Here is a 27,160-nt window from a genome sequence, read left to right on the forward strand (position 1 = left end):
GTGCGTATATTTACACGTAACACCACGTGGATCGTTGGAAATAAATTACGACGCTTGTAACACTCGTTGTCGGCTAAGAAGCCGTATTGTACCTACTCGACCGGTCTGTTACACTTTAAAATGAAAATATTTAATCGACGCGCTGTTATTCGAGTAGAGAAACACAATTTTGACGGTTTTCGGATGTTCCGGACATGTTTGAGAAATTGATTTTTTTTTTTTTTTTGTTTCAAAATTTGCGGTTTTTCGCAATGTGAGAATTGTTTTAATTAAAATGAAACATTGACTCCCGTTTCGTACGCTTGATGATTATTTAATACGCGGTATATATTGAGAAAATCGTAAAAAAAGAAAATTAAGATTGTACGCTGTTGTATGGAAAAGAGCGAATGGGATAATGTCTGTAAACTCATAGTCCGATCGGAACGTGTGTACGTTTGAAATTGCAATATTTCCATATCGCCATATTCTTTTTCCGATCCTGAGGGGTCATTGATAGTCTAAATCCGGAATTTCAACCAGATTCTGGTGTAGCTTCCTACGCCATCTTGAATTTATAGAATAATCAGTTTTTGTCAAATTATTCGCTCATTCTCGACTTTTGACTAAAACTGGTCCGAGCTACACTTGTAGGAAATTTAATTCTTTACAACTTTGGTCGTAAAATGTGTTTATCTACGATCGATATTTTCCGATCTAAGTCATAAATCTAAGATGGCGGGTGAAGATGCTGCAGAATCTGGTAGAATTTTTGATTTTTACTACCAATGACCGTCCCTTCCAATGATTACAAGATAAAAAAAAAAAAAAAATAGCAGCATCGAGGATTGCAACTTCAGGTGTTTTATTTTTTTGGTTCACAGCGAAACATATTCAATGTTGCAGTGGCCAGACAATTTACAGCACTGACAAGTATAGTCGCACTGATTGTCAATAGTTACTTGTGTCATATTCTCTTGTAATTTTAAGGTACAATATTTAAACCAGTGATTCGATTGTGTTTGTACTTCATAACCATTGTATGCGTGTTATAGGTATGATAATAGTTGTGGCGGGGATCGTGGCGGCAAAAACATTATACGGTAGACTCGAATCACGCGATGTCTACCTGTAACTTGTACATAATACGTATATTCATGGCAGACATGCGACAAATGACCGAACTTTACTTCAAGCTTTGTGCCTCGATGTTACAGAATAGAAAACCGATGGAGATAGTGTAATGTACGCTAGGGTGGTTAAAAAAAATATCTTTTTTTTTTTTTGCTTTTACCCCCTTTAAATTTTACTGTTACACAGCAAAAAATATCCTCCGAAAAGATCAGCTCTCTAGCTCAGGTTTAACAGGTCGTTCTTTTAATTTTCATTTGCGATTCATTCAATGTAGAAAAATTTTACTTTTCGTTAAAAGCTTAAATACTCATAAATTATTCGATATGTTTTTAAATTCATGCACAGATCACAGTCATCTGAAAACATTTGACCTCTGGATTGGATTCCCTTTTCGCGAGATTTCAACGCGCTCGTAGAAACAACGATCACGCGGATAAAAAAAATGTTTTTCAAATTATCGAGTGAAATTTACCGTCGAAAGAATCAATAGAGTTGTAGCCGTTGATGGGCTAACGCTGTGAAAAACGTCTATCGATTATAATTGCCGCTCATACTTTTACTTATGGAGGAAGATCTCAGATAAAACTGCGAGTCGAATTATGACAATTAGTAATTAGGATTCACACGCCGATTGTTAAGTTTCAACAGGCGCACGAATTATTGTAATCATGATTTTGTCGCAATAATATTGACCTGGTTTCGGTCTATTTTTAATATCACCGAAACAAGTTCCGCTGCACAGTATTTTCGTTAAATAATAAAGCTAATGCATAATTCTCCGTAATAATACCCGCAACGATTATTAAACCGGCAGCAAGAAATTAGGCCGAATATTTTTGGCGTGTCAAGTACACAAGTCACGAAAAGGCTGTCTATACAATATATTATACGTATACGTATATAACGCTACGTGTATTACAGACACTGCAGACTGTCACGGAAGCTCGAGACCAGTCGGTATTGTAAAGTGCATCGCATCCGAAAGCTTGAATACGTGTACAAATGTGTCCCGAGGCAAAGTCAACTTGTACCTATTCGAAAGCGCATTTAACTATGAAATATGCCTGCGTAACGTCGGCAGGACGAGGGTTGGAGATTGATGTGCAGTTACTTGTACGACTTGTGTACGACTCGATGTTGTTTATAGATACACCCACGAACGTATAATTAAACTGTTAATTTATTACCAGGGGTGGCGATCCGCTGCACCGGCAACTCTGCGTGCTCTGTGCAATAATATATTAACGAACAATCACGTTTATCGCACGAATCTCGTACCTACGCTAAATAATTTCCCCGTTGGAAATTCCGATTCTTCACGTTGGAAGAAAACCTCAGGGATTATGAACGGAACTCATCGTCCTACTTCGTCACTTTTCATTCCGACTATTGGTCGTCTTTAACAGTTTTAACGCAAAGTAATCGTCGAGACTTCGATCGACGCTAGTAGTTTTAAATAAAAAAGTTGAAATAAGAAGTGAGAATAGTATTAGGTAGAGATATTCTTATCAAGCAACACGACCGGTTTGATAAACTTTTTTTTTATAATTTGGAGAGATTCTTCTCAGCCTTCAAACCGTGCACGATTCTCACAACATCGAGTGCGCAACCCCAGCATAAAGTAACTCCGCTTCCACCATGTCCATAATTATGAATGACCTGGGAAATGTTACAAGATTATCAGCCGTCACAGAGCTTGGAATTTTGTTTGCTTTACACGGGGTGGGGTTGAAGTTCCGAATTTATAAAGCTCCGAAAGTACCTAATTCCGAATTGTTTGGTGGCGAAACTTGAAGTAAAGAAATCAAACTTTAACGAAAAGACAAAGTTTCGAGTGGTCGGAAAGCCGGCGGCTCAAAAATTCGGAATATGCCGCTGTCGGGACTTTTCAAATTCAGAATTTCGACCCCGCCCCCTTTTCTTTACCGAGAACATCGAAAGATTTTACCGTAAATTTCTTCCCGTTCTCTGCTGCTCGACTTTCTGTTTCTAATCGTACTCGAGGTCTGCCAGGACGAAGACCAACCCATCGCTTTATGATATTACATTCCTGAAATTGGAAGAAAACGAAGAATCGTTTTGGCTGATTGTGAATTTGGTCTAATTATTATCTATCGAGTAGCGTCGCGATTTAGGTAGCACGTTATGAGCGATTATACCCGTAAAGCTGGAAGCAATTTACAGCATCCTTCGTGAATGAACTTTTCGTCTTCCTCTCGAATCCTGCAGTCGTAATCATTTTCCTGATGAGTGCCGCCGAGAACCACGCTTTCAACACTACGCAAGCATCGAAAATTTCAATCAACTGTTACAAACCATTCGAATAACAGCACTTTGTACATGAGATCATTTTTCGTTACTCAATTTTTACGTTAGACGATGTAAAAATTCACTTGAAACTCTCTCACTTTGGAATTACGTAGTTTCCGGCTTCGTCTTCAACAAGGAATACATGAAATGCCCAGGAAGCCTCAACCTGGATGAAAAATTGTTCAGTTTTGTGTCGATCGTTAAAATAATCCGATAATTATATTACACTACGTCAGTGAATAAATATTTCCAAAAGAAAATCTTTCTCAATTCCATTCTGTGGACGACATTTTTTACCCTGGAGACCTGTCCTCGAACAGGTTGCATTGTCGCGTCTCCGATCAGATCGCGAGCTCCAAGACCGGTGCAGTTGACCAACAGGTCAAAACTTTCGTCAACTAATTCATCAAGCTTCGAAATTTTCCTTTTCACAATATTTCCGCCTAGTGATTTAAATTTCGCCAAAATCCAGGGTATGAGGCGCGTTGGTTCGGCAGTGAAAGTTATGAATTGCCATCCGCTTCTGCAGCCCATAAATTATAATTTTAAACACCAAAAATTAAGGTTGGTTGGCCAAAAGTCAAAATCACTTATTGATTTTATTACGAGATTGTCGTACAATGAGTATTCATCATAATTTTTATATTCGTAAGCTACGAATATCTCTTCGAAAATACGAAAACAAAAAAAAATATTTGAATTATCAACGAAGCTTTAGAAATCAACAATTCATTTTAAACCACTTCAAAATTCAGGGTAATAATCTAGCAGACTCATTTGATTTCACTCTACGATGGCTCATTTTGTTCAGAATACTATTTTTTACAAATTCACTGAAACTTTTTTTCAGCAGCCATGCAGAATTCAGTAATGCTATTTATATTTATTGATCACAATCAATATCGCTGCAACGTTGCAGAATTAATATTCGACGTTCAATATTCAGGTAATATGTAAAAAATAGTCTTACGAATAAGATAATCAAACCGTCATGAACTAAAGTTGATCGAGTCTCCTGGACTTTCAAACATTTCGATGGGGTTTGAAACGAGGCATCGATGGTTCCGGTGTTTTCCATTTTTTGGTTTTAAAGAGACCTTCGTAGTTATTAAAATACTCAATGTACGATTACTCGGTAATAAAATTAGTAAAAATTATCGATTTGTGGGAATTTAACCTCCTTGCGATAAGCTAGTGGATTTTCTCCAGACGCCAAAAACTGTGCTCCGAATTTTCATACTGTTTAATCGTTCCATTCGAATACCGTATTTCCTCCGAATAGTGCCGCCGACTTCACCTCTGAATAGGGCCGCGAGTCATTCTTGTCGATTGCTTTTTGTTTTTGAGGTGACAGTTTTTTTTTTTCACTTAATCGCTGGTAAGTGTAAAATATGCAATGAAAAGTTTATATCGATCAAGAAATCATCGAGCAGTTGAATGATTATGAGAGGCATGCCGCTGAGAGGAACGAAGTGCATGTTCTGGGCGAATAAAATAATTCTACGGATTTGTTTCAAACCCTCCATACGTCGTCAGAGCTCTGGTGCGAATAAAACACGATCTATATTGCATTGAACTCACGAGAAGTATTGATTCGATTCGATGTATTCGTACGTTAATATGACTTGTGTTAAATAAAAAATGTACAAAATTACTTGAATTCCCACGTTCTAGTTCCAGTGTCAGGGTTTTCACTATTATTTTTCAATGAAATAATTCAAGTTATTCAATGTGATTCCGAATACATGTACATGAGTCCGAGAATATTTCGCAGCCTAAAATGTCTCAAAAATGAGATGACGGATCATCGATAAGTGATGTGAAGCGTTTTCCAACAGCGGGCCTACACAGGGATAATTGTCCAAACACTCGTAAACAGAAAGTAGTGGGAGAAGCGCTGAAGCAAGGATCAGGCGAAGCGGCCCTATTCGGAGGGATTACCGTACTCGGGTTAAAATACGAACGTGTATTCAGCAGCCTGCTCCTCGTTCAGTCTCCTCAAATCGCCGAGGGACATTCTGCGAGAGCCAAAAACCGTAGAAGTCCAAGCCTGCTCGGGAACGCCCCGAGCATCGCTGGTCACCCTGGTGATCGGAATAAGAGAAACCCCAGCATCTCCCGCCGACTCGCTTTTCCAAATACTCAGCATCCAGCGATAAGTTTCTCCGGACCAACGCCTTGGGTCACAAATTCAAGTCTTTCAAATAATTACAAATACACGAATACACACCTACCCTGGGTTATTTCCGTTACGCGCCCCATTGGGGCCCCTAGTCGTAGGCAAATCGGGGTACAAGTTGACTCGGAGCAGCTTCGCAGCCTCCGCTGCTCTTTTGTTAACACGCGACTGATTGGCCACGGGGAAACTCGGAGCTGCTCAGAGTGGACTTGTTCTACCTGGATTTGCCTATAATCAGGGGTCCTTACGAGGTGCATCACGGAAATAACCAGATATAATAAGCACGAGTGACACCGAATCGTCATCGGGCTGAAGTTTGTAACGTTATTGTACCGATGCATCTTTGGAAAAAGTAGTTGTTTTGTAACTTAAGATTGCTTCGAATTTACTAAACTGTTAATACGGTATCAAACTACTTATATTTCGCATATTCAACATTTTCAGGTGTTCTGAAGGTGCAAAATACTAATTTTTGGTTTCAATGTTGCGATACATCAACGTTGCCTAACTTCAGCCTTGTGAATGGTCAGTGCCTTTTTTCAGTCGTTACATTTTTAATCGAATAGGAAAGATGAATGCGAATGAATTGATTATTAATTACAAGACGTCTTCGGCGGGGGTGTTTCCCAAAAGATAGGGAGTCCAGAGTCCCGCACTTCCGTCGCCGGTCGTCTGGGGCGAAAAAGCGTCGGCGAAGACGGTGACTCGTGAGACCGGAAATGCTTCCTTAATGGCGAGAGACGTCGCGGCGCCAACGACACCTGCGCCAATAACAGCGATATTCATTTCTGCACTCGACGGACCGACGGCAAGCAAGCAAGTGAAATACTCCGAGACGGATTCCCGACTGAGACGCTGTTTCGATTAACAAGGTATTAACAAGGTACAAATGCTATGCGATTATTTCGAAACGACCCTGTGAACGATAATTCGCAATTGTGTTTACGGCACACGGAAAAACCCAGGCATGAGATAACATTTTCCCTTCGTATTTATGTACACACATACATGCAATTCGCGATAGGTCGCGGAGACAATGATAACCCCGTGAACTCGTTCAGACAACGGATGCCGCTGGCGATCTTTAAAAGAGGCTGCATGGCGAAAAATCTATACTTTTTCTTTATTATCACACGAGATAGTTGTTGCATTGAGTGTTTATCAGATAAATTATATGTATAAGCTTGTTATGTGAAGAACTCTCAAAAAATGGTTAAATAGACATAGCCGAATGGATGCTTGGTTTCAAATCGCTTCAAAATTGTTTAAACTTCAACAGATTCGTTCGATTTCACTCTACGATTCCTCATTTTCTTCGGAACACTATTTTTTTTTTTTTTTACAAATCAGCAAAAAATATTTGTTGTTATCACAGTGCTGGCATGGTTAAATATTTAATTTCACAACATTGCATCCGATATATTGATTATAGTCAAAAAATGACGATATTGAATTAAAAACTGAAAAGAAACAAAACAATACTATTGACTAAGTAGAGAACAGCATTCGTAATCGTAAAAAAGTTACTAGAATGTGTACAACAAACCTCTTTAATAATTCCGTTAATAACGTTGAAAATTGACTAATTGCGGAAATGGTAAGTTGAATTGAGGCGAATAAATCGTGCGGAAAGTAAGGCTCAAATTTTCGACAAATTTTCGTCTGCGCAAAATCGGTTTGATTAAATAATTACATGTATGAATACTTAATGATCAATATAATAAACATGCTCTTGACCTCTTGTCAATAATCCAATGCGTATATCATTTCCAGATACGTGCAGTCAGTTTCACCAGTTTATTACTCTTTTGTTTTCGACTAGCAAGATCTTTCAAAATACGTAAGTTGAGGAATCTCTTCGCTATTGTCGAATGCTATTTGATGATATGTTTCACTCAAAAACAATGATTAGCCACTTTATCACGTTATAGTAGTCGGTATATAGTCAGTTTCTCACGTTCTTCAGGGTTTGAATTTCATCTTGGTGATAGCAACTGACGTGTGTTGCGAATAATGGTGATGGGTAAAAATATTTATAAATATTTAATAAATATGTTTACCTACCTCAACAAAAAAAAAAAAAAAAAAAAAAACAACCGGAACTGAGTGTTCGGGAAATAAATTCAATGAAGATTAAGGATTTCTACCAAACGTCCCAATTTGTGTAACATATGACTCGGAAAAACCATTTTTAACTCCGTTTCTCGAAAAAAAAAAAAAAAAAAAAAAAATCAGAACAAACGAAATCTTCACAGGAGGAAATTTTCAGAAAAATTTCTTATCAAGTTTTCAATTCATTACTTCCGCCGTACTGCAGTTTCGAAAAGTTTGTAAGAATTTTTAACGAAATTTCGTTTTAGCATTTTGTCATTCTCCGATATCTTCTGTATCGAATTCTCAAAACTACTCGCTCGCATATGCCCGGGAGATTACTTGGAAAAATTTCACGGATAGTTTCAGATTTATTGAAATAAATTTCACTTCACGTTGTCAGTCGTTGCGCCATGTCGATAAGTTTGAGTCTACAAGACCGCATATTCTCAGCATAATGCCTTCAAGTGACCGGCTGTTATGCTGAAATATGGGAATTGCGTGAATCGAAACAGAATAACGATGTCGATGATCCGTGAAACTCGATGTTAGAGATGAACTTGGCTATGAGGAAAATGTTATTTCGCAAAAGGCTTCGTTGTTGGTCACACCGCATTACCGATAAACGGAGCATAATACTTCTTAATATAATTGACAAAGGTCTTACACTCTGCTTACCGATCACGCAATGCGATGTAGTTCAACATCCTCTTTCTCGACGACGATCAGGGCGAACAATCTACTCTCACAGCACGAGAATTCCATAACTTGTCAGATTGTGTTTCGCAGAATTCCCTTGGCTATATGCTATTCGACACGTAACTCGTGCGATAACCGTTGTACGTATATACAAAACATACCTATAACATAATCTCATTACGAGACATATACCCGAAGGACCGTTGAAGACAAAAAAGGAAAACCAAATTTTATAACCAACGAATGAAGTATTATTTTACACGCGCAATTTCGTAGCAATTTGATTCTTGTTTTTTTAAGGGAGACCGAGCGATGCTGGGAAATTTTGATCATTCTTAAACAAAATCTTTTTCACCATCTATACTGTTCGGGTGATTTTGTTTTCACTTTTAAAAACGATCCATGCATTGGCGGCAAAAACAATTTGCCCGAAAAATATGTAGCACGATCCTTAAAGTTCACCGAAAAATGTTAAAAAAGCAAACTAGGCTCTTGATACGATCATCTTTACTTGCATAGACTGCTGATGGAAGAGTTGTTAATTTTCTAAAAAAAATTTAATATCTTGACTGAAAAATATTACAGTTCAACCGAGTCGAAATATTTTATCTACTATATATATAATATCCGTGACCGAGACGAATTAGAAAAATAGCGAATAAACTGCATCGACATATTTTAATCACTGTTATAGATAAAAATGAGAGTTCCAACTTACGATAATATCCTGCAACAGCGTGAGATGACGCTATTCGGAGAAGTCTTTCGTCCGATAATACAATGAAGCAAAACAAACAATGAAGATGTGGGAATTCACATTTGCGCACTGACAAAGTTCCTGTCATTGTTAAACATTTAATTTCATTGTTGCGGATCACGAACCAACACCGCGCGATTGTCAATAAAAATCACGAATGAATAGTTTTACCAAACGCAGAGAGCGAAAAATGGCAACGCGAAAAATTTAACCGCACCGACAAAAATTTCGACTTTTTATTGTTATTATACAGAGCTTAACTATTTTCAGTTTTGACCACAGCCAAAGATGAAAATGAACTTTCCAGCCGTGAAAGGAAAATTTAGTTCCTTCGAATAATAACCGTCGTTGTAACTGTGTAAACAATTTTCTTCCGATCTCCTAGTAACTATAACTAAAATGAAATTTTCCCAATTCCGCGTGAGGGAAAGTTGAATATTAAAAATTAGAAACTTTGCGGATCTCGCGAGGCGAACGTCCGAAGGGGTTCGGCAAGACTGAATATGGGGCACGTCTCTGGGCCCCTGAAGCTGGGATGGATGCTCGGTTCAAGTTTGCCGGAGTGAAGTGCCCGATGACAGCCCGAGATATGAGGTATTTATTTACACTCGTGCAGCTACGGGTAGACATAATACGCTCCGGAAATGAGATAAAGCAACGAGAGGCGACTTCGGACTCCTGCTTGGTACAAACCGAGACTATTCGGCGTGCAAAAGGACCAAAGGACCGGGGTCTGTTCCACGGAATTAAATCGGCAGTCGCGTCGCCTCGCCGATTGTCGATTTTGCGCAGCAATGTCAGAGTCGCGTGGTTGTTCGCAAAATTTCATTTCGTCAATTCCTGCACAAGTTCACGACGATACGATGAAAATTTCCCTCCCGCACAACACTGCAAGCAATGTGCATGGTGTTGGATTTTTTTCGCTTTTTTTTTTTGTTTTTGCGTCAGAACTGATTACGTTCCTCGCGATTTACTGCTGCGTAGTCGGAAATTTTTCGATGTCGTTAATTGTGCGTTGAGGAATTTTTGGTACCTTAAATCTGTACTTAACGAACGACAGGTTATTGATTTCACTTGTCACGATTCTACGGCAGTTAGTTTTTTTCACGGAGGCTGGTAACTGGAGAAGCAATACTTTTCTTTACTATTTTATTACGGGATTGTTGCATTTTGAGAGAAAATTAAATTCACACGTTCGTATAAGCTGTACGAAGATTTTCCTAGAGGTGGATGAAAAAGTTGTCGAATTTTGCTTTGAAATCATGTTTGAAATGGTTCAAAATCTAGGAGTTTCCTTTTATCTCATAACACGACGAATTACTTTGTTCAGAAGACAATCTGCTCGACATTTACATATATAAATTACTTTTTTCTGTTTCGTTAATATCGGGAAACATTCGATGTCGGTAAATATTCGATTTTACAAGCTTGCACTTACATCGATTTTTAACTGAAAACGCTAATATCAAATTAACTATTGACAAGATAAAAATATACATACATACGTTTCGGTGAATTTGTAAAAAATAGTTTTCCTGCAAAAAAGTGAACTGGAGTGGGGTAAAACCGAACGAATCTACTCGAGTTTTCACAGCTTTGAAGTAATTCGAAATAAAGAATCGATATTCCTTTACTGAAAATGTTCATGTGTTAATTTGTAAAATGTTTTGAAAGAATTTAATGTGTAATTCATGACATGATTTATTTTGTAAATTCGATAAAATACGCGAGAAATTAGTAATAAATTACGAAAGCATAATTCATCATATATACGAGATCGAAATTCGTATAGTTTACTATATAGTTGATTATATAATTATTGATCAAATATATATGGCGATTCGTGCTTCCGTAATGTATTATATGATTTCTTATACATTTGATAGAATTTACAAAATAAATCGTTCAATAAATTACGCGATGTATTCATTCAAAACATCATATAATTTGACACATAAAAATTTTCAGTAGGGCCAAGCTTTTGTTCATAACTTTAGTATCAATTATTCTTGAACACCAACGATAGATAAATTTGACAAATTCTCAATGTCCGACTAGTTCGACGTAGATTCACTTCGCGCGGCAGTTTCAAGCGTTGCGGAAACTGATCGTGTGAATAGAAAAATACTTATCACTGTGAAAAATTTCGATAATAAGAGGTGAGAAGCCCCTTAAATACCCGGATCGGAAAAACAGGCGCCGCCCCATCGACGTAGCAATTTGCACTCTGCGATAAGCCCTGTATTATCAGTTCAAAATCAAAGGAGCGTATGTAGCAGGCGAGAAGGCGATGAGGAATTCATTTCTACCGCATCGTATCAGCGTAAAGTACAAAAATCGTGACATCAGATTAAAATTCACGAAGTTTTTTCTTCATCTCGTTATTATTATTGTCTGTTTACTCGCCGATTCATTTACTTCGCCGGCACCACGCAACGCGTAAGGCGATGATTTTATGCAATTTATAATGAAAAAACGCATTCGAATATCCATATTTAATGACTAGGGCCTGTGACTTGAGACCTTACGTCACTCAAGTACGAAAATACGCCATAATAATACTTGCCAATCGTCACCGCGGCGTGTGCCAAGAGGGGGATTTGCTTACCAATCGCAATTCACGAGGACATCAAAGTGTCGATCTGTTTGACCAATAACCGATGATTTCAGACGCGTGTATCAGGTGTGCGCACAGCTTTATCATGTATTAAACAGCGATCAAATTTCTTGTAATAATTACCTACCCTGTGTCGCTGAATTCGCGGTATTTATTTTAATCAATAGATTCCAATCAATCTAAGGCGTTTTTTTAAAACCGGAGTGATTTTGAAATAAGAATCGGAACATCTTTGCAATAAATGAACAACGTTATCATAAAAAATTTTCCTACTTGTACGACTTGTAAGAAATTTATTTTTCGCACGTTCGTGATTTACTCTTTCTTTCACATTCAATATTGACATATTTGAATCTTTTAATCGAGAATGCACATGAATTGTTTCGACTCAATCAATTACACGTTACTTATTGTAACCGCAAGTAAAAAGTGCAGGTTGATACGTGGAAACTGAAAAAAGAAAGAAGAAAAAAATTATCAGCGGAAAAAGGAATTCACGCATCAACGAAATATTTATAAATATTTGCGAGCACAGGAAATAATGCAATAATAAATTGTTGCACAGTGTCGAATGTCGGTTTTAAGAAACGTTATTTTTCTCCCGGGACAAAAGCGTGTCTAGTGCGTGTTGGGTGGCCAAAATACCGATGCCAAAGGTTCTCCAAGCCGTTTGAATTATTGAGAGCCGAATTGAGAGTCAGCGATTGAATAAAATAAACACGTTGTCGTTCGCATACGCGTATAACCCTAGCGCATGATTAACGGTTAAACACAGTCGTATCGAGTGGGTGTGAGAATGAGGGCCGAAGAGTTTGGGATAGGGTTTCAGTCGCGGTGTCAGAAATCTCTCCCTGTGTATAAAATAAACAACAGTTTATCTTTATTGCGTTACACGAACGGTGTTCTGCGAAAATGGGCTTCGTCAGCTTTGTTTCGAGGGATGCACAACCGACTCGTGAAGAGTTTTGGCTTTCCTCACTGATCGTGAGAAACTGAGAAGTCAAGTGGTTTTGCCCGGGTTGGAACGGTTCTCGACGAATGAGCAATAATGCACAGCATCGCTGCGGCTCTCAAAACTTGAAACTCCCTCTATTTCTCACCCTTAGATATACACGGAGGGACAGGGTTATTTTTTAGTCAAGTGACATTCGATCGATTCAACTAAATGATTGCAGTAATGTAAATTGAACCAGTTCCAATTCGACAAGTTACGCCAAACAAGCTCCGGCTAGATCAACAAACTATACGTTCAATCGATGTAAAGTTTTTTCAGGCTAGATTCGTGTATTCGTATTATTTGAAGTACATAATCGTTTTTGTCAACGAACATGCGACTTGGAGGAACAATACATAGACTTTAAATGAAATGGTATTTAACTGACTCTATTTGGAAACACGGCAAAGGATTCACTCGAATCAATACTTCACTCGATCGCGACAAGAAAGGCTTTTGTTGAATGAAGGCATTCGCTTAGCTACATCATTTTGACAAACTAGCTAAATAGAAATTGTTGAATCGAAGTGATAGTATTTGGAAAATATAAGGGATACTAGATTGAAGTGAATCACGGACTACAAGAAAATCCATTTTCCTAGTTCAAGAATTCCTTTCCCTCCGAATATGGTGAAGCGACGTTTTCTAGCCCAGTCGAAATGTATACATTTGAAATTACAATTCTTCCATACCACCGTTTTCTTTTTATAATCGTTAGAGGGGGGTCATTGGTAGTCTAAATCCAGAATTTCAACTACGCTGTGAAATGAGTTTATTTACAGTTAATAAACGTACGCTTGGATATGGTGAAATAAATGATTCGTTATTGTTATCAAATTTTATTTGAGCCAAATATGATTTGTCAACTATAACAAATTTTATCGATCATTATTTGGCTCAACTAAAATTTTATAATAATAACGAAACATTTATTTCACCATATCCAAATACGCGTTTATTAACAGTAAATAAGCTCGTTTTTCAGTGTGCAGATTCTGGCGTAGATTCGGACGCCAACTTGAATTTATGGGCGCATTTGTTTTTGCAAAATAACTCGCCCATTTTCAAATTTTCACCAACAATAGTTACAATCAAACTTGTACGAGATTTAATTCTCTACAACATTGATGATTACAATTTCTTTTCTACGATCGATATTTTTTTACTTAAATCGTGAATTCAAGATGGTGTCTAAAGCTATACCGCAGAATCCGATCGTAATCCTAGATTTGGACTACTAATGATCTCCTCCCCGCCGCCCTGCCTATGATTAGAAGTATAAAATTGTGGTGTAGATAAATTTTACTTTCCGGTATTTTTTTTTGTATGTAGCGATTTGGCTACACAAAACGAACCCGAGGTGATCGATTTTCGATTTACTATCGCGTGCGATATCGCGCTTGGTAAGGCAGGCGTAACACGACGCGACTTACAGCCTGCTTGGGTGGGTGCAGAACTCGATTCATGTTACCCTGGCATGCACTTCGAACTACGATTCGTCGCAATCGGTGTCGTGAAAATTTTCTAAATTATGAGAATAGGAAGTCCTGCGTTTCAAGGATGCTGGTGTACCGAGAGAAATTTCTAATTGTGGTTCCTACAGAGTCATTAACCATTTTCATTTTTACCATGACTAAAAATATAGCCCTTTGTATATACAAAATGAAAACAAGTTTTGTAGACGTACTCAGAAACTGTAATAGGTTCTTTTTCATTACGGTTACTCGTTCTATGGTTCCGTAATGTTACTACTGATGGGATCGATTCGACGTCAGTGTAACGATAAATTGATGGTAAGGCGTTTTCTTTTTTTAATGAAAAAATTTATGATCAACTCGTCAAACAGATTTAACGTTAATACTGTGACCAGAAAACATAGCACTGACGACTATGAGATCACACTAAATAATTGCTTGTGCCGCATTTTCTTGTAATACTGAGAATATTTAATAAACGATATTGTAACGATACACATTTCACTGGAACTTTCTAATAAATATAACAAATGAAATTCTACTCAGTGTCAGTAGAAAATTGATACTTTTTGATTAATTGATTACAAGGTAGTCACATAACGGGTACTGAACAAATTAATACGTTGACAAACCACGTGACGCTTTTCCCAAATACGTGAGAAATAGATACAATAATTGAATTATGGATGAGAGCCTAGGGATCCATTTTACAATTCTAATCACTCTGAAAGCCTTAAAGATGTAGCAAATTCGTTCATTTCCTGTTTTTTCCCTTTGGTTGAATTTAAATTTCTGTACAAAATAATCGAATTGAAATGGGTAGAGACGGAAAATGAGTGAATCACAGATTGGATTGAATTTCAAATGTCAAAGTAGCGACACATAAAAAAAATCAATGTTCCGCCGACTAATTCGTATTAATTTTCGCATCATATGTAATAAGTTTTTTTTTTTTTTTTGCGAGATTCGTGTACTGGTTGACATCAAAACGAATTTGTTTAACCGTATATTATCATTTAACGGAACTCCCTGTAAATGTGAGGGACATGCGATCGTGCTCGATGAGGCTCTCAAATGAAAATTCTTTTTATCTGCGATTGCACCTGATCTGTTTCCTGTCCACGGTGTTGTTCACCGTGTCGCCTAAGAATCCATGATAGGCTCGTGCTCGGATAGCTGACACCCATTCGTCATTCGAGCCTTCTTATGCCAAGAGGACACTTATATTTAACGTACATGCATGGCTAAGAAACAGAATTACGAATACATTCCGCAGAGGACGGTGAAAAAATTTTCTCTCTAAATTGCAGATCAGGATTTAAATTCTCCAGATCCTATATGTATTGACCAATATGTTTGCGATGAAGTCGGTTTATTATGTTTGATGATAATTTTCCATCTTAAAGTCGCTCCAGTCTTGTCCGCTCTCTTCTGATCATCAGAGGCGGAGGATGTAGCTGCAGTTGTAGATTCTTCGTTATCCGGTTCACGTAAATCTGTGTAATTGTTTGGCCGATTTGTGAAGGAAGATTCCGCTATTTGCTTAGTTGAACACTCATCGGGTGAAATATAGTGCACCGTAAACTGGGAATTCTTGATGGTAGATTTACCATTGGGATGTTGATCATTGTCTGAGAATTTATTCTGGCGATAAGTTGATTCACACTGTAATCCCTCCTTTTGTGCCTTTGAGGATTTTTTAAGGCGAGGAATGCGGGATGCGCTGCCTATTTTACGGGAAATGAGTGAACTGGCTTTGTTAATATTTTTATCCCGAGAAGGAATTTCTTTGTCAGCAAGAACGGTAGATGTTTCTTTCGAAGTATTTTAAACTCTGATGTACGCGTTACTTTCGTGTTTACTTCTCTCTTTTCCTTTTTCCGATCTTACGCTGGAACTCCTTTTGGTAGATCCAATTTCTGATATATTTTCAGCTAACGATCGTTTGCTTCGGGGTGGATTTAATGGTTGCGGATCTTTCGGCGGTCTTTCAGTCATTTTCAAGTCTGGATGTAGAGCTGAAAATTAATTCAAATAATTCGCGAAGACACGTTTCTGAAGCAATTTGAGGGACCAGCCCGCAAAGTGTCCTCATCCAACAGATCGTCATCTCTGTTAAATCTCAAATTTTTGTTCGATCGTCTATTTGACAAATCGCCTCGTACTTTCTTTTTCAGGAAGTATAACGATGATCCCACTTCTGTCATTGCTGAATAGACTTGTTTATCTCTCATCTCTTTACCAGCTAAGGGACCATGTGTTAGTTCTTTATGATTTTTTTCGTCGACAAATTCCTGATAATCTTCTGCCGTTGCATACAATGACAGAGGTACTCGTTTAATTACAAGTTTCTCAACAATGTAATCGCATTCGTTCGGGTTGTATTCCTTCAAAGTCAACCTTCTCTCCCGCTTATGTCTTCGGCAGCAACTTAAAATTGAAGCCCAATTAGTGGATCCATGACTGGAGCATGAAATGTCGTCGGATATTCTACTCCGTTTTGTGTTGCTGGCTGAGAACGTAGAATCCACTTCTTTAACTTTTTTTGCGCTCATAATAGTGGATCAAACGCTAAAGATTACATCACGTCACTGCAGATTGTAACATACCTAATCAGACTTACAATTGCCATTGTATGTAATTATCTCGGTTTTTATTACGAGGCCAACTATGATGCAGCTCATCCTGCCGGCGCGGCGAACAGAATTATTAGATTAGAATACGTGTTGTAAAGAAACTAAATCTCAAATATCGGCTATCAAAATTTGGCCCGTAAATTTGTAATCAGACAAAATGTCACCAGGCGAATATCGTATTCTGAAATGCCTAAAATAGCTGATAGCAGAGATGAGTAGGTTTTTACCCGTTTATTAACCTCGGTAAATCACCGTCCATTCGACCGCGTTACAACAATTCAACAGTCTGTCGCCATATTTATTCATAGTTTATAATTATAAAGTACGGCATGGAATGCAACGCATGCGTAAAGTTCGAAAAGAATTCAGAAGAAGTACCGCTGATGCTGATCCTTCAGCTGAAACTACGACCACGTCCCAAAGGGAGTAGCACTTTCGTATTCTTGATGATGGTGAGGCGTGTCGGTAACCGATCCGCACTTACCGTCCGGCAGCAGTCGGTAATCAAGCGCGTATTTATCATAGCGAATGGCTACTGCAGTTGTTGAAAGTGAACAAGTAACGTGAAAATCTTTATAATTTATTTAACAGATAAAAAAACATGCGTGTGGTAATCACACGCAACAGAAGTGAAACTTCTGAAATCTATCTGAGTGATTTACCGTGAGTTACAAAAAAAAAAAAAAAATGTGGTTCTTTGATTAGCTTATATTTAAACAATGAGGCTGAGAGAATGAGAAAGAGAAGAGAAGAATGACACAAATAAGGATAGGAAAAATTAGCGATTTTCAGTTTTTATTTGAAATATAAAAAATGCAATTTATAATAAGTTTTTGTGTTAGGGCACAAAAGAGTGGGGGTACCAAGATCCGCTCAAAGGAAAGAGACCGATGATAGGTGTATGTTGGGGGTTTCAAAACACAGCATTTCATAACATTCTATAGTTACCTAAAGAAGTTTCACTTCAAAATTATAACGCGGATGCTTACAAACCCATAAACATGTGATCAGTTGCCTGTAAAACAGTGCAACCAGTCGAAGGAGGCCTGAGGTTAAAATATTGGAATGCCACGTTTCGCGGTAAAGCTTATGTCGAAATAGCGTCTTGTCATTGGTTGCCAAGGATCAAAACAAGCGTCTACCGGCTCTTTTCAAAGTGACCAGTCTGAAATTGGCGAGACAGAGCTCAGCAGGTATTCTGTTTTGTTTTCGCAATAATAACTGCCTGTGACGAGACGAGTATGTGTAGCGTGCTCGAGTGAAATTATTGTTTTTAATGTTAGATGCGATCCAAAACGGACTTTAGACGTGAAAATGAGTGGCAGGTATGTGCGTGAAGAGAGCCGATTAATGATTCAATGCACTCGCGAAGGTTTATGTGTGAGAATTGATCTTAGAAAATTAGTGGATGAAATTGGTTTCAACCTCGTAATATGTGACTATTAGGCGTAGGTTTTTGATCGACTGATGAAATGATTATTTTGGTTCTTTATTTCAGGACGGAAGTTTGGAACATTTTATATCTTCCAGACGAAATTTTAATGAAAATTATTTCAAGCTTAAATATCGGAGAGAGGTTGCCTCTGGCATATTTTTGCAGGAGATTTCATACACTTTTGTTGAATGACGAATGGGCATTGACGTGAGTAAAATGTGCATGCAATTTTTGCTGCAGAATATTTTTTCTTACATTAGTTGTACATTTATTTGCATACCTGAATCAGCCCTCATCACTCTAAGGGGATGCTATGGTCGATTTCAACGTGAGGTACATACCTCCAAATATTAAAGCCCACGTATCTCAAACGCGCAAAAAGGGTTAACAATGTTAGATATTTTGCCAAACCCTGAACGATGGATCAATCCTAGTAAAGGTGATTTCAGAAAAACACGTTACTTTCACTACGGTACGTATCCAAATTACTGTACTTGATGCACGACAAGAGCTATCTTGAAAACTCACTTGAAATCTCGGCAATACCTACCAGCCATAGTTCAGTTCTCCGAACTGCAGGAAAAGTACAATCAATTCAATCGAAATTTCAAAGGAGAGGGGTTCAGGATTGATCCAAGATTATTCGAATATTACACATTCATAATTAAATTTATTGTAAAGTACAAACTTGTTTTTGATATGTGATCTACCAATTTGGCAAATAGGCCAACACATACTCACATACTCATGATCCGATTCTATTGAATGACTTTTCGTTTTTCACAGGAAATCACATTAAAATTTCTAAGTACCTAAGCGAAAACATTATTCACACTGCTTCTACTTGGGAAAGTCTGTGAACGATGTCGAAAGTTGAAAAGAGCATAAGTTTTGAAACCATACTGGAGGAATTGATGAGGATTTCCAAACATACAATCTTGAACAGGAACTGCTTTCTGTCTAAAAATAACGGTCCAGATCAGTTCGTGCCAAGAATTCAGCATGTAAAGGTAAAGTTATAAGTTTCACACTCGTTGAAAATAAACCTTGTTAATTATTTGCAACAAGTGCAAACGAGTCAAAGGCTTAATGATGACTGATAGAGATGTCCAGTAAAATTTGTGTAATCCAATCTATTGCGTGAAAAACTCTAATCAAACAGCACAAAAATATTTATTATTCGCATTTTGAGTAATTTTTTTCGATCAAAATCAAATCTCCGCTATTTTAGTTGTAACAGATATTATTTTTACTTGCATTGACAAGAAAAATAATTATTTTCACCTATCATCTCTTGAATCACTTTATTTTTTTCGTACTATGATTTGGTAATTGAAACCTTCTAAACATTACAGCTCTTGCTTGAAAATCCAAGCCAACCAATTTATTACATGAACGTGAACCAGAGCATAGAGCAGAATTCCCAGCTGCATTTGATATTATTAATGTTTACAAGTTTGACGGAACTTGTTTTGTCCAACATAATAATAAGCAATCGTAAGTAGCTCGCTTCCATTGTGCGAATAATTATATTTAAATATTTACATGGCTTTTTTCAAACTGAATTTTAAGTACTCTTTGTTATATTCGAAAATACTGCATTGATGATACACTTCAATTACAGGAGCCTGGTAATTTGTCAAATTGAAAATGCTCCTTCTCAACTAGTTGAGATGAATTGAAAGATTGAATCACGTTCGATCTATCAACGTAAAGATAAAGATTCAAAGATACTTCACTTACTGACCTCTGAAATTTATCTCCTGATTCTTTTACAGTGACTTAAATAATGAATTTCACTAGTATTCGCATCCATTTTTTATACTTTTCTGCATAGGCTTGACTTTCACTTGACTCTTTCAGTCACGTGATTCAGTTTGTCAGAATATATTGGAATGAAATATAAAAAAATTATACAACAAAGGAAAAAACGCGTGCCACTGATAGTGGCTTCTGTGACTGAAAGGGTTAAATGGTCTGAAAAGCTCTGAGTATTGTGACCATACCATTGTTAACTTTAGCCAGTGCTATGATACTTGAAAACTTGACTTAGAGAAATAATATTCTTCTTTTCTTATAATTTATTTTCATGCCATCATGGTCGACTTTGGGGTGCTTATCAAAATTGATGATAACAGGTATGAAGCAAAAATATAAAGATTCTGAGGACGAGGATTTAGAACCAGAAACTTCATGTTTCCATGCAATAGTGCAAAATATTCCGAATGTGAAAGCATTGACGATAAATGCTGGGTAATTAATGTTAACTAAACAGATAATTTAAAGTAATAGCAGCAGCCAATGTTACTATGAATAACACTTCTTGACATTCGTGAATTTTGACGTTTTCGATATTCGCATTTTTATGCTATACACAAGCGTTAGTTGAATTCGTGGACTAAATATCAAAGGGTGAAAAGGTATTTTTTGAAAATGTACTACAAAACTTATTCCAATAATAACGTTGGATCATTTTAAACTTCGCTCAAATTTATAAGGGAATCACTGTTTTGAGATCTTGGATTAGAATGGATTAATAAAACATTAGTATGAAATCTACATCATTTGAACTCCACGATCATTTTGGGCAATGGCTGATATCAGTATAAATTCTGTCTTATGCCAAACGAAATTAGAACTATTAGAGATGAAGTATGATTTAACTTTCATCAAAGTTCTAGATGATAAGAAGGCGGCTCGCGAAAGTCACTTATACATGTGGCAAAAAATTGCCGATTCTGATCTTGCAAATGGCGAACATGGCTCATTCATCGTGTGCACTCAACAATTCTCACTTTTATTATCATTTTGATTTTAGTCGACATCGTAATTTAGATAGCTTTCACTAATATATGTTATAATTTCAGAATACTGGAGGACGCACAATTGTGGGATCTGGCCGCGCTTCGCATGATCGCAGGTTGGAGACACCTTACAAGTTTGCACCTGGTGAAAATCCCGATCAAAGATGGTCAATTCCTCGTGGAAATAGCCGCACAGTGTAAAAATTTGGAGAAATTAAGGATATTATAATATAATATAATTAAGGATTTAGGGCCGCAATCAACGTGCTGTTACACAAAAGAGTTGATGCAAATGCTGACAGTTTGCCACAACTTGAAAGACTTCTCGATTGAACAGAGCAACTTCTGCCAAATACCTCGTTTATTCGAAACTCTCGCTAAAAATCTGAAGCTCAAAAGAGTTTCTCAAAAGTTTGGGCAGATCAAGAAAGTCACCGAACTTGACACCCTTCATTGAAAAGTTAATATGATCTTGTGAACTGGTATTGTTTGTGTGCCAATATAAAGGATTGGCTGATGATGCTTGTGAGGAATTGAAATCGATTTTACAGAGGTGATGACAGCAATTTTTTGGACATTTGATACAATTCAAATACTCTGTTTGATACATTTTTTTAAATTTATTCATTTATTTGACGGGACAAGGCCAATTATCAATGTTAAAGTTATGGGCTTGAATAATATGTGGTATATTTATGAACTAATACTGTCCTTTTTCACAGTTTAAAGGTTGAATTGAGTCGCCCGAGTTTCCAGTTTGATGTCATTAGATGCAGCGGTCCTGGCAAAAATCACGTTCTCAACTTTGATCTTCATTACTGTCACAAAGATTTACTGGTTCCTTTCACCTATGTCGACTCGCTATACCGCCTAAATAGTTGAAGCAATTCTTAATTATATCTTTTTATTATTATTTGTCATTAGTTATCAGGAAAAAAATGTACCAATCATTTTTTGATGTTGTATAGTAAATTAGAGGTACTTATCAATTTATTTAATGCCAAAATAACATGTTGACTTTATATCCATTTTATAACTGTATTTCTTTCCGATGTCTTAAAATCTTCCCTATCCTTTTTTTTTCTTTCTAATTGCAAAAATCATAATCAATTTCTTTGTTAATCTACAAGAAAGGCTTCTTAACATTTCTCAGAAGTTTCCTAGCGTATCGGATTTAAACCCGTTCACTTTAAAATAAATATATTGACTCAGAGTGCCTTTATTTGAGTGAAAAAATACTTATTCGACGATTTTAAGATGTTTCGGGTATGTTTCAGGAATTGAATTTTTTCTTCAAATTTTGTGTATTTCTTACAATGTAAGAATAATTCTACAAAAAAAATAACGGTAATCGATTTGTCAGGAAATTTTACTCCAATTTCATATCCTTGACAAATATTTAATATACTGTATATCTCGGAAAAACCGTAAAAAGCGAAAATCAAAATTGTACACTATAGTGTACAAAAAAAACGAATCTGTCAACATCGTAACCGATCAAGTTGGTAAGAGTGGGGCGCTGCTGGCGACCGTCACGTATTGCGCAATTGTTAGGCGGGAGATGTAACAAGTGACGCTACCCCAGCACTTTTGTTAGTTGGCTGGCGTGATCAGCTTCCAAGAAGTGCAAAAAAAAGTATGCCATGGAGGGGAGAGGATTGCAGTCGGCCGGCCTTCTCATTCGCACTGACCAGGCTCTACCCCTAAATTCAATCCGCGGATCGCGTTCGATGGTTAATCGTGCAGCAAACCCCGAAGATAACGGAGTCCGGCAAATAGAAAGATCGGCATTGAGGAGAGAGTCCATCACTGCTACAAGGTACGTTTGGTTCTCTTTGTGTGATCGTATCAGACCTGATGAAAGATTCGAATCGCGATGAAAACCAGGTTCTGACTGCTACTTTTCGCGGGGTGAAACAGGCCTGATTAGCTGTCGTGACAGTTCTAAATGGTCGTTTAATGGCCTAGATATTGCACGAATGAACCATTTATTAACGAGACTCATTTCGATCAACCTCACGTAATATACTTATCCGTCTGATTTAACTACGAACCTATTTCGTTTGGAGTTGGCCGTGATTGTTAGCATTGTTTGCAAGATGTATATAATGTTGGTTTGATAGGTAGTCGGAAAATAGCGAAATAAAGTGATAATTTTCTAGTTGACAGAGTTTTTCGACCTAATTAATGACAGTTCAATTTATCGTTCGGATTTAGCTGGCACCAAATCGTCTCGTGTTATGTGTCGTTTAATTCATCATTCTGATATGTGCAAGAAAAATATAAAAAGCGTCATTCTCATTTTTTCTCAATATGGCTGCTCCCAATTTAAGCGGCAAGTCGAGAAAAAAAATATTGCACAGCAGCATCAGGGCTGGGTTCAATTTCCGCCAATAAGAAACCGCCGGGAGAAGGCAGCTCTCCGATTGGTCCGATATTCAAATATTTGTACTTCTCGATTCGTCAGCGTCAATCGTCACCGAATTCTCGGAACAGACAGTTGCTATGCGAGCTTCGAATTTTTTGAGACTTCTATTCGCAGTCGCAGTTGAGTGAGTTTCAATCCAACATTTGCTTCCATGAAGAGAATTGCTACGATCTACGACGTAATCTAGTGACGAATTACGAATGACGATATAACTATAGTAAATATTCGATGTAATTCGCGTATGTGAGTGAAGAAAAGTTTTGGTGTCAGTTGTTACGAATTGCATTTATTATCGAGTCGGACAATTTTAACGTCTGTGTTCATCTGTGATGGTAAGTTTATTGAAATATTGTTTAAGAGCAGAGTTGTGGTATAGGTTGTGAGAACCTTCTTCCAATTACACCGTAGGTTCGGTTTTATTAAAGATTTTTATGGTGAGCCGATTCGCGATCCATTGTTTTATATCGTGTACTGTCGTGAAGGATAGTTATCAGACATCAGTCGGCAAATAGCAAAATACAGTGATAATTATCTAGTTGACAGTTTGATCAATATAATTAACGACAACTCAATTTATCGTTCGGATTTAGCTGGCAACAAATCGTCTCGTCTGATTTGTCGTTTAATCCATCATTCGGATACATCAAGAGAAATGTAAAAAGCGTCATTCTCATTTTTTCTCAATATGGCTGCTACCGATTTGAGCGGCAAGTCGAGAAAAAAAAACACAGTGCACTACATCACGGCAGGGTTCAATTTCCGCCAATCAGAATCGGGCGGGAGAGGGCAACTCTCCGATTGGTCCAATATTCAAATATTTCTACTTCTCGAATCTTCAGCGTCAACCGTCACCAAATTCTCGGAACAGACAGTTGCTAAGCGAGCTTCGAATTTTCTGAGACTTCTATTCGCAGTCGCGGTTGAGTGAGTTTCAATCCAACATTTGCTTCCATAAAGAGAATTGCTACGATCTACGAAGTAATCGAGTGGCGAATTATCAATTACGATATTATGAATATAGTAATTATTCGTTGTAATTTGCGTACGTGAGTAAAAGAGAGTTTTGGCGTCTGTTGTTACGAATAGCGTTTATCATCGAGTCCGACAATTTTGATGCCTGTATTCATTGATGATGGCATGAGTTTATCGGTATGTAATTTGGAAGTAGAATTGTGTTGTAGGCTGCGAGATTTTCTTCGAATTTGGCATTTGGTTCAGTTTTCATTCGAAATTTTATGGCCATTCGATTAGCGATCCATTGTTTTACGGCGTGTACTGTGGTTGAGAAAGAAAAGTTATCAGACAACTGTTTGGATGCTTCGAGCCGATTTTTCCGTACCTTTGCACGCCTCGTTGGATAATGCAACCTGAAATTACGATATAGTGTTTATCTGAAATGAAAAGCGATCGCACATCATTGATTCCTCACATATATCATTATATTTTTGTTCATATTTGAGGTGTATTCTACAACGCGGTGTATCCATTGATATTGGAGATTCAATACACTAACGAAACATTGTTCCAACTTACAGAAACGACCTGCAGTTATATCGTCAGTCATGGTTCGAACTGGACTGAATCGTATTCCTTCATCAGACGAGCATACGGAACAAACGTCGAAGGTGTACCGAATGCCTCTCCACGAGGATAAACAGGTACGTCATCGATACTATTCTTTCTTGCTGGCTATATTTTCATGGTCAACCGATACCGTTTTTCATACGGATTTTTATGGCCAGTCGATGTTGCAGAGATATAGTATTATCAAACAACTGTTCCGATACCTCGAGCTAATGTTTCCGTACCTTTTCACGCCTCGTTGAATAATGCAACCTGAAATTACGATGTATAATAGTGTTCACCTGAGATGAAAAGCGATGGCACATCATTCATCCCTCACCTTATCATTATATTTTTGTTTCAATTTGTAGTGAATTTCACGATGTGGTGTACTCGTCGATGATGCAGTTTGAATATACTTACAAAATATCGCACCAACATACGGAATTCAACTGCAGTTGTACCGTCAGTCATGGTTATAAATGTACTGAATTGCGTTCCTTCATCGGACGAACATACAGAACGAACGTCGCAGCTGCACCGACTGCTTCTCCATTAGTTAAAACAGGTACGTCATCGACATGATTCTTACTTGCCGGCTACCTTTTCATCGTCTACTGATACCGGGATTCTTACGGTGAAAATAAAATTATCAGACAACTGTTCGGATACGTCGAGCTAGTTTTTCGTATCTTTTCACGCCTCGTTGAATGATTCAACCTGAAATTACGATGTTAGTGTTTATTTGAAATGGAAACCGATCGCACATCATTCATTCCGCACATATAGCATTCTAGTTTTGTTTATATTCCGGGTGAATTTTACATCGTTACAATATGAGGGTATCCAATGATATTGGAGATTCAATACACTAACGAAACATTGTTCCAGCTTACAGAAACGACCTGCAGTTATATCGTCAGTCATGGTTCGAACTGGACTGAATCGTATTCCTTCATCAGACGAGCATACGGAACAAACGTCGAAGGTGTACCGAATGCCTCTCCACGAGGATAAACAGGTACGTCATCGATACGATTCTTTCTTGCTGGCTATATTTTCATGGTCAACCGATACCGTTTTTCATACGGATTTTTATGGCCAGTCGATGTTGCAGAGACATAGTATTATCAGACAACTGTTCCGATACCTCGAGCTAATGTTTCCGTACCTTTTCACGCCTCGTTGAATAATGCAACCTGAAATTACGATGTATAATAGTGTTCACCTGAGATGAAAAGCGATGGCACATCATTCATCCCTCACCTTATCATTATATTTTTGTTTCAATTTGTAGTGAATTTCACGATGTGGTGTACTCGTTGATGATGCAGTTTGAATATACTTACAAAATATCGCACCAACATACGGAATTCAACTGCAGTTGTACCGTCAGTCATGGTTATAAATGTACTGAATTGCGTTCCTTCATCGGACGAACATACAGAACGAACGTCGCAGCTGCATCGACTGATTCTTAATGGGGAAACATAGGTACGGCATCGTTACGAATTTTACTTACCAGCTGTCTATTCATGATCTAGTCACTCCGTTCTGAACTACATCTGATTTTCAATTCTGCGTACTTACACGTCCTTCTGTCTTTCATTTGTAAACTCTGCAGATCATTCTTTCGACGTTACAATTTTTTTCGATACACGGAGCGGCGCAGCGTGTGCTTACATAAAATCCGAATTGATCGTGTGATTCAACATGCGTATTCTCTTACACTTCAGCGCAACGAGCACGCATGCAATCCTGAACGTGTCCAATACGACGATGCAAAAATAACGCACGTCGAAGTGCAAAGGGGCCTGTGACGGGTAAGCTAAATATCTATCCTTGAGTTACTCTTCAAGCAAAAGAAACGCATCGAATTACGTTCAAATATGTAACACGAACAATATCCCTATTCGAAGAAGTAATGTAAAATAAATAATTTGCTTTGACTGTGCCGATACCTGTTAAACAAACTTCGATATACGAATTAAGTAAATGATACGATTGACTTTTCAGTTCAAGTACGAGAAGCCTCGAGGAAATGAGCAAAAGGAAAAGC

General features: G+C 37.6%; 2 protein-coding genes and 1 long non-coding RNA gene across 5 annotated transcripts; 1 reads left to right on the forward strand and 2 right to left on the reverse strand.

Annotated features, from left to right (window-relative positions):
• Positions 1–2,275: 2,275 nt before the first annotated feature.
• LOC124184520 (D-aspartate oxidase) lies at positions 2,276–6,466 on the reverse strand. Its single transcript, XM_046574309.1, has 7 exons — positions 6,204–6,466; positions 5,388–5,600; positions 3,721–3,946; positions 3,522–3,589; positions 3,273–3,390; positions 3,062–3,163; positions 2,276–2,772 (listed from the first exon to the last, which is right to left on the reverse strand). Exons 1-7 carry the CDS (start codon positions 6,386–6,388, stop codon positions 2,656–2,658), a joined length of 1,029 nt encoding a protein of 342 aa, XP_046430265.1. The 5' UTR covers positions 6,389–6,466; the 3' UTR covers positions 2,276–2,655.
• Positions 6,467–18,702: 12,236 nt separating this feature from the next.
• On the forward strand, positions 18,703–22,134 carry LOC124184431. Of its 3 annotated transcripts, none has more exons than XR_006871197.1 (6): positions 18,703–18,778; positions 19,093–19,316; positions 19,662–19,803; positions 20,445–20,559; positions 21,174–21,663; positions 21,833–22,134. XR_006871197.1 is itself a non-coding variant. In XM_046574122.1 (6 exons), exons 2-6 carry the CDS (start codon positions 19,170–19,172, stop codon positions 21,835–21,837), a joined length of 543 nt encoding a protein of 180 aa, XP_046430078.1. In that variant the 5' UTR covers positions 18,703–18,778; positions 19,093–19,169; the 3' UTR covers positions 21,838–22,134. The 3 variants fall into 3 exon arrangements, 1 of the variants encoding a protein (XP_046430078.1); XM_046574122.1 differs by having other exon boundaries at positions 21,174–21,307; XR_006871198.1 differs by lacking the exon at positions 20,445–20,559.
• Positions 22,135–25,694: 3,560 nt separating this feature from the next.
• LOC124184700 lies at positions 25,695–26,543 on the reverse strand. Its single transcript, XR_006871244.1, has 3 exons — positions 26,451–26,543; positions 25,998–26,300; positions 25,695–25,821 (listed from the first exon to the last, which is right to left on the reverse strand). It is a non-coding gene; the product is annotated as an uncharacterized LOC124184700 (long non-coding RNA).
• Positions 26,544–27,160: the final 617 nt, after the last annotated feature.

Source organism: Neodiprion fabricii, chromosome 6 (assembly GCF_021155785.1).
Source record: "Neodiprion fabricii isolate iyNeoFabr1 chromosome 6, iyNeoFabr1.1, whole genome shotgun sequence".
NCBI lineage: Eukaryota > Metazoa > Arthropoda > Insecta > Hymenoptera > Diprionidae > Neodiprion > Neodiprion fabricii.

What these genes read in the sequence shown, in the direction of transcription:
- LOC124184520 (XM_046574309.1), bottom strand. Translation starts at nt 6,388, where the DNA reads ATGAATATCGCTGTTATTGGCGCAGGTGTCGTTGGCGCCGCGACGTCT. An exon ending in ACCCCCGCCGAAGACGTCTT is followed by an intron (nt 5,601 to 6,203) that starts GTAATTAATAAT and finishes TTGTGACCCAAG; the next exon opens with GCGTTGGTCCGGAGAAACTT. An exon ending in GAGCAGGCTGCTGAATACAC is followed by an intron (nt 3,947 to 5,387) that starts GTTCGTATTTTA and finishes TATGGGCTGCAG; the next exon opens with AAGCGGATGGCAATTCATAA.
- LOC124184431 (XM_046574122.1), top strand. Translation starts at nt 19,170, where the DNA reads ATGTCGAAAGTTGAAAAGAGCATAAGTTTTGAAACCATACTGGAGGAA. An exon ending in CAAGAATTCAGCATGTAAAG is followed by an intron (nt 19,317 to 19,661) that starts GTAAAGTTATAA and finishes TAAACATTACAG; the next exon opens with CTCTTGCTTGAAAATCCAAG. An exon ending in CAACATAATAATAAGCAATC is followed by an intron (nt 19,804 to 20,444) that starts GTAAGTAGCTCG and finishes TGATGATAACAG; the next exon opens with GTATGAAGCAAAAATATAAA.